The 6,704-nt window shown below is 53.0% G+C and overlaps 1 protein-coding gene across 3 annotated transcripts in view; it reads left to right on the forward strand.

The window, feature by feature from the left end:
- Nrg2 (neuregulin 2) overlaps positions 1 to 6,704 on the forward strand; it is a 220,416-nt gene that overhangs the window by 213,109 nt on the left and 603 nt on the right. For all 3 annotated transcript variants that reach the window (XM_008844280.2, XM_029568902.1, XM_029568901.1), the window contains 5 exons: positions 409 to 511; positions 2,408 to 2,531; positions 2,859 to 2,986; positions 3,550 to 3,777; positions 6,248 to 6,687. In XM_008844280.2, the coding sequence (XP_008842502.2) occupies positions 409 to 511; positions 2,408 to 2,531; positions 2,859 to 2,986; positions 3,550 to 3,777; positions 6,248 to 6,687 (1,023 nt within the window). The remainder of the gene's footprint in view (positions 1 to 408; positions 512 to 2,407; positions 2,532 to 2,858; positions 2,987 to 3,549; positions 3,778 to 6,247; positions 6,688 to 6,704) is intronic.

The following is a 6,704-nucleotide window of genomic DNA, read 5'->3' on the forward strand; positions in this document are numbered from 1 at the left end:
TGGAGGAGTGAGGGAGCTCTCAGAGGGCTCTCTCTCTCTCTCTCTCTCTCTCTCTCTCTCTCTCTCTCTCTCTCTCTCTCTCTCTCTGTTCACAATCAGGGAGAACAACTCTGCCAGGCCACCACGGTCTTGCCTCTCATCTTCTGTGGCCTTGGAGCTTTGCCTTCACTCCATCTGCTCCCATCACCTGCCATTTTCCACTCATGTGCTTAGGGCAGGTGTGGGGCCTGAGGAAAGGTGCCAGGTCTTGGGAGGCTTTGGGGGATGCAAAGGCAATCTGAGAGCAGGCAGAGAAGAGGGAAAGGGAGGAAAGAAAATAGATCCTGGGTTGAGGGAGCCTGAGGCTTGGGGGTAGGGGGCATCTGTACCAGCATCTCCATGAGCTCTGTTCCTGCTCTGCTCTTACAGAGGCAGAGGAGCTGTACCAAAAGAGGGTCCTCACTATCACTGGCATCTGCGTGGCTCTGCTGGTCGTGGGCATCGTCTGTGTGGTCGCCTACTGCAAGACCAAGTGAGTGTCAGGTGCTCGGGCTGAGGACAGGCCAAGGCAGGGAATGGCCTCCAAGATGTTTTTGTGAAGGCAGGCTTTCACCCTGCATCCCCTGTGCCTGGCCTCAGCACTCACAAGGGCTAACCCCAATGGTTGCAGGGGCAGATACAGAAAGGTCTTGGTTCAAACCCAACTCTGCCATTTCCATGAGACCTTGAGCAAACTGAGGAACCTCTCAAGGTTTTCATGGCAATGAGTCTAGTGTACACCTCAAAGGACACTATGAGAGCCTGAGTGGAGTGCCCAACTGACCCTGCAGGCTCCTGCTGGATGTGAGGCCCTGGGGTCATGCTGGGGAGGAAGGAGTACAGGAAAAGCTGCATTCCCAGAAAGACCAGTGCTTCTTCAGCACTGTTTGCCCCTACCCTGGGAGTGTTGAAGAAAGAGCATAGGGAAAGACAGGCTAGGCTACCTCAGGGAAGAGGATAGGTGGGGACAGAAGCTGGGGAAGCTGGGAAGGTCAAATAAAAGAGCACAAGCTGAAAGACAAGCCAGATGGGGCAGCCACAGTCTGCAGCAGAAACAGCCCAGACAAGACAAGAAGCAAAAAGCTAGAGTCAGGAAGAGTAGACATGTTACTAAAAAGACAGCTGGAACTCAGATACCTCCACAGCACCTTGATACCAAGCTATGGATACTACCATTATTCTACAGATAGTATGGAGCCAGTGAACACTGTAGAGTAGGGTAGTGCCACATTTATTCACAGCTGGAGAGCAAGGACAGAGGCAGAGCACCATTTCAGAGACAGAGCCCCTGGATCTGGGCTCCTGCTGCCCTGTAAGAGGGATCTAAGGCCCTGCTGGCCTCATCTTGGATGGGTCCAGGGCCAGAAAGGCTTATGGGAAGTAAAGAAGAAGACACTGGGATTTAAGAAGCTCAGAGGAGACTGAACCCAAGAAAGCTGAATCCATGAACTGAGGAGGAAGGAATCTACCTGTTCTGACACCCACTGCATCTGCTGACTGCTTCAGCAATCACTCAATGATGAGACACTAGGCCCAGACACAGACACAGAGCCATCACTCCAAGCAAGTGGTCCAGGATCTCAGGACATGTTTTCCACATACCTGTCATCAGGTAGAGGACAGGTGGGCTTTCTCTGAGGAAACAGCACTTAGGCTGGGGTCTGAGGCAAGAAGGTATGAGCAAGTGAAGAAGCAAAGAAAGTACCCAGAGGCCAGAGACAGGACATGGTGGAGGATCAGAAACATCTGTCACAGGAAGCAACAAGCTGGGTGGAGGGAAGGCAGCAAGAAATAAGGCTGGGGAAAGAAATGGACATGAAGGGCCACGGAAGGGTTTGAACCAAAGGAATGATGTAATTACTATTGTTTAGTATAAAACAAATTTACTAAGCATTTAATATGTGTCAGTGCAAAGGAGTCTTACAGGCCCTGGCGTCCTAACCACAGCACTGTTTTATCTTCTTTGTAAAATTTTACTGAAAGTATCTAGTTCATTTCCTTGTTTTGTGTTTATTAGCCACCTCCCCTACTGGCCCACAGGCTGCATACGACAAGGACCATGTCTGCCTTGTCTGTTCCAAAGCAGTGTCTGACACACAGTCAAAACCCAGTAAACACTAAATGAACACATGAGAGAGGAGGAAGGGGCCCTGTCAACAGTGTGAGAGTAGTTTACAGGTTTTTATGGTCAATGGCCTTTGGGATGGTAAGGGGTCCTATGTTAGAGATGTAGAAAGTGAAACATGGCGAGCTTCCAGAACTTGCCCAGGGTTATACAGCTAGAAAGCAGTAGGGTTCTTTGATTGACCTTGACTCCCTAGAAGGACAGTCAGGGAAGTTCATCCATTTGAGGGGACATGCTAGGCTCACCCCTCCTTCCCCTGTGCAGAAAACAGCGGAAACAGATGCATAACCACCTCCGGCAGAACATGTGCCCAGCCCATCAGAACCGAAGCTTGGCTAATGGACCCAGTCACCCCCAGCTGGACCCTGAGGAGATCCAGATGGCAGATGTGAGTGGTGTTCCCAGACACCCCTACCCCCAGCTCTAGTTGGACATCCACTTTCTCTGGATACAAGGATGGGCCAGCCCATCTCAATGAGTTATCCTGCCTGCCAGGCACTATCTTACTGGGATGCTGGTCTCACTCTGCTCATTTCCATAGGAAGGATGGAGGGTTGATTGACTGGGACCATCACTGACCTAATGTCAAGTCACATCTCATGCAGTGGATCACCCCTCAACCTAGAGCTTAGTTCTCATCATTTGCCCTCCCCACTAGAAACAGGGCCTATCTAATCCCTGTCACTAACACCTCTTAACTTTCTGTCTGTCCCAGTACATCTCCAAAAATGTGCCAGCCACAGACCACATCATCCGGCGGGAAACTGAGACCACCTTCTCTGGGAGCCACTCCTGTTCACCTTCTCACCACTGCTCCACAGCCACGCCCACCTCCAGCCACAGGTGGGCAGCACCAAGGCCCACAGAACCTTGCCAGTTTCTGTACTTTATCTCTGTCAAGCATCCACAGCTATTTGACATCCTCTCCTGGGTTTGCACAACAATCATAGTCTACCTTAGTCTTGTCTTCAGAACTGGGGCAACCTGTCCATACAAGCATAAAGGCTGATACAGCTGGATATATAACAGAGCTGGCCCCTCCTTCCATGAATAGTGCTACACAATAGTAAAGGCCCCATACATTGGCCACTAAGACTGGCCTCCTGAGAAGTGACTGGAGAACTTGGGGGTAGAAGTGTCCCAGGTGAGTGAGGCCAGTGGCAAGGAGGAAAAGAAGGGGCCTCAACACATTGCAGCTCAGCCATCCACGAGACCCCAGCTCTCCTCCCATTATCAGTATTAAACATGTGTGACCCTCTACATCAACCCAGAGTACAGAAGACTGTACATTAAGGGAGCCCCAGATGGGATGAAGAACCAGGGATGGGGTGGCCATGGGACACCACCTGTTGGGACAACCTCCCTCTCCCTGACCCCTTCATCTCACCCACATCTGGTTTTCCCAGACATGAGAGCCACACATGGAGCCTCGAACGTTCTGAAAGCCTGACCTCTGACTCCCAGTCAGGCATCATGCTGTCATCAGTAGGCACCAGCAAGTGCAACAGCCCAGCGTGTGTGGAGGCACGGGCACGGCGGGCAGCAGCCTACGGCCAGGAGGAGCGGCGCAGGGCTGCCATGCCACCCTACCATGACTCCATAGACTCCCTTCGTGACTCTCCACACAGTGAGAGGTCAGTTTCTACCCCTTGACTAGTCCCCATCTTGGCTAAAAGCTAGCACTGCCAACCTAAAGCTGACCCTTTAGGACACCGGAGAGGCAATACCAACAGCCTCATCTCCATTTTTCAGGCGAGCAAACATCCTGGAAAGGTTAAATGTTCTCCCGGAATTAGAATTGGAGCTGGCCCAATAGTCCCTGACTGGAGTAAGCATCTAGTTTAACTGTCCTGCTAGGACACTTCTCAGAGAAGGGGATGGTAATAATTGCACTGGAACATCAGTGACAAATAGGACTGACTGTTCCAGTCACCCAGGACCTATCCTAGTATCACCTATCCCAGTATCACCTAGAGGCCCTCACATCCCAGCAGGAACAGAAAGACCCCAAGACTAAATAGACTCGAGTGTTGGAAGGGAGGTTACTTTGAAGGGCAATGACCAGAGTGGGAAGGAGATGAGCCAAGAATGATCTCCGGCCCTAACAGCATCATCAGTAAGGTCCCAGTGCCCAAGGCATTGTTGGGATCCTAAGAACTGAATACAGTAAAAACCAGAAAATTCCCTTTTTCTGTGGACCAGCGAAATGGCTCACTGGGTAAAGGCACTTGCCACCAAGCCTGAGAATTCAATTCCTGGAACCCACATGGTAGAAAGAGAGAACCAACTCCTACAAGTTGCCCTCTGACCTCCACACACATGCCCACACACACACATATACATACAAAATAAATAAATGTAAAAAAAAATCCTTTTATCCCTGACTCCACGCCAGGAGCCCCAGGGGCTAGCCCCGACCTTGATCACCCTTCCATTAGGCAGGCCAGGTCTGTGGTAGGAAAGCAGGCAGGAGAGGCTCCTGGCAGCAGAGGAAGAGGAAGAGCAGATTCCACCTCCTCCCGACTCAGCTGAATCCATGCCAGGCCTGGGGTAGTCAAGCATGTCTGAGAAGCCAGAGATGGCCCACCTGGCTCTTGTCCAGAAGAGCTCCCAGGCAAGGGACAAACCACTGACACTCCCAGGAGCTTTGAAATGTGCTAAGCACAGACACCATAACCAGGGCAGAGAAACCTATGTTGATCATACACTCTGGAGAAGCAGCCAGATTTTCCATGATGGCCCTCTGCAAGCCTAGCTCTAGGAGCTGCATGATCTGGGGAAGGTGGCTTGCCTCTGTGTAGATGGGGGAGGGCATGGGGCTGGTGAAGGCCCACAAAGTAATATGCTGAGTTCTGCCTCTAGCTGACACAACAGCAGTACCTGACACATCAGCACTAGGGTTCATTCAGGGGTGGTGGGGAGATGAAAGGTAGGGAGATGGGGAAGGAAAATCTTGCAGACACAGGATACCACTAGAGTTGTTCTAGAAAAAAACATAAGAGCATGGCTAGCAAGGGAAGTATGAGGAGCATAGTGGGCTGTGGGGAGCAGTGGAGCTCAACCCAAGCAGGCAGGCTAAGCCATACAGAAGGACCAGGGCCCTTGGCTTCTGCTTGGGTGGTACAGCCTGGGTAGAAAAATAGGAGGGGCCTCCTTAGCAGAGCTGAGACTTTAAAATATTGCGGTAGGAACTTCCTAAAGAGAGATCCCAAGATGGTGGCATGACCGGAGAGAACAGCTGGCCCAGCATGGGGTGGAGGATGTTCTCCAGAAAAGAGGGGATGGGTAGCACGTGGTGGTTAATTAGATCTCCATGTGGAAGAGGGAAGGAGTCAGTTGATTCAGCAAGAAAGTAACAGGGCCTCTGAGGTGGTTCCAGAGAGCAATCAGGTGCCTGGCAGTAGTCTGGAAGAAAGGCAGGAAGGGGATGGGTGGTCCTTGTCCTGAGGTAGATAATGATGGTGGCTGATGAGCTCACAAAGGGGATGTGGAGAACAAAAAGGGTTCAGGATTCAGACTGGGATGAAGAGCAATAGCAAGCTTTCCCTGAAGCCACCATGGGATGAACTGACCCTGCAGGGGCTTAAGGCAAAGGAAGCTTCTACCTTCTACAAGGGGCGTCCTGGTTTCAATTCCCAGGAACAGACACCCAAGATTCAGACTGAGAGATACTAACAAGAATAAGCTTTCAAGGACCTGGAGGTCACTGGCTCCAAGAGACACCTAGTGGTGCCTTGGTTGAGAGAGGGTAGAAGGGAGTCAGCTGATTCAGAGTGGTACTTGAAATCAATCTGTTTCCCAAATGTAGTGTGGCCCTCACCTAAAGATCCTACACAATAGATGCGACCTCAGCCTAAGCCTGACTTGGAGACTCTTAGCATCCTCACAGCAGATGACCATTTATGGAGGCTTACTGCAGGATCACACAGGGCTTAGATACTCCCCTGATGCTTTTCTGAAATAGTCCCGACATTCCGAAACCTTAACAGATGAGAAACTGCCTGTGGCCAGGGCTACAGCCCTCACTCTTGTGCACGGGTTGCCTCAGGTGGAGATCGGCCCCCGTACCCGATACCAGACCCACGCCTTTGCCTTTCCCCGCAGGTATGTGTCGGCCCTGACCACGCCCGCGCGCCTCTCGCCCGTGGACTTCCACTACTCGCTGGCCACACAGGTGCCGACGTTCGAGATCACTTCCCCCAACTCCGCGCACGCCGCGTCGCTACCGCCCGCCGCGCCCATCAGCTACCGCCTGGCGGAGCAGCAGCCGCTCCTGAGGCACCAGGCACCCCCTGGCCCCGGGCCCGGGCCCAGCGCGGACATGCAACGCTATGACAGCTACTACTACCCGACCGCGGGGCCGGGGCCGCGGCGCGGGGCCTACGCGCTAGGCGGCAGCCTAGGCAGCCTGCCCGCCAGCCCCTTCCGAATCCCCGAGGACGACGAGTACGAGACCACGCAGGAGTGCGCGCCCCCGCCGCCGCCGCGCACGCGCGGCGCGTCCCGGAGGACGTCGGCGGGACCCCGGCGCTGGCGGCGCTCGCGCCTCAACGGGCTGGCG

The sequence above is a fragment of the Nannospalax galili genome, unplaced genomic scaffold (assembly GCF_000622305.1).
Source record: "Nannospalax galili isolate Female #2095 unplaced genomic scaffold, S.galili_v1.0 scaffold760, whole genome shotgun sequence".
Classification (NCBI taxonomy): Eukaryota; Metazoa; Chordata; class Mammalia; order Rodentia; family Spalacidae; genus Nannospalax; species Nannospalax galili.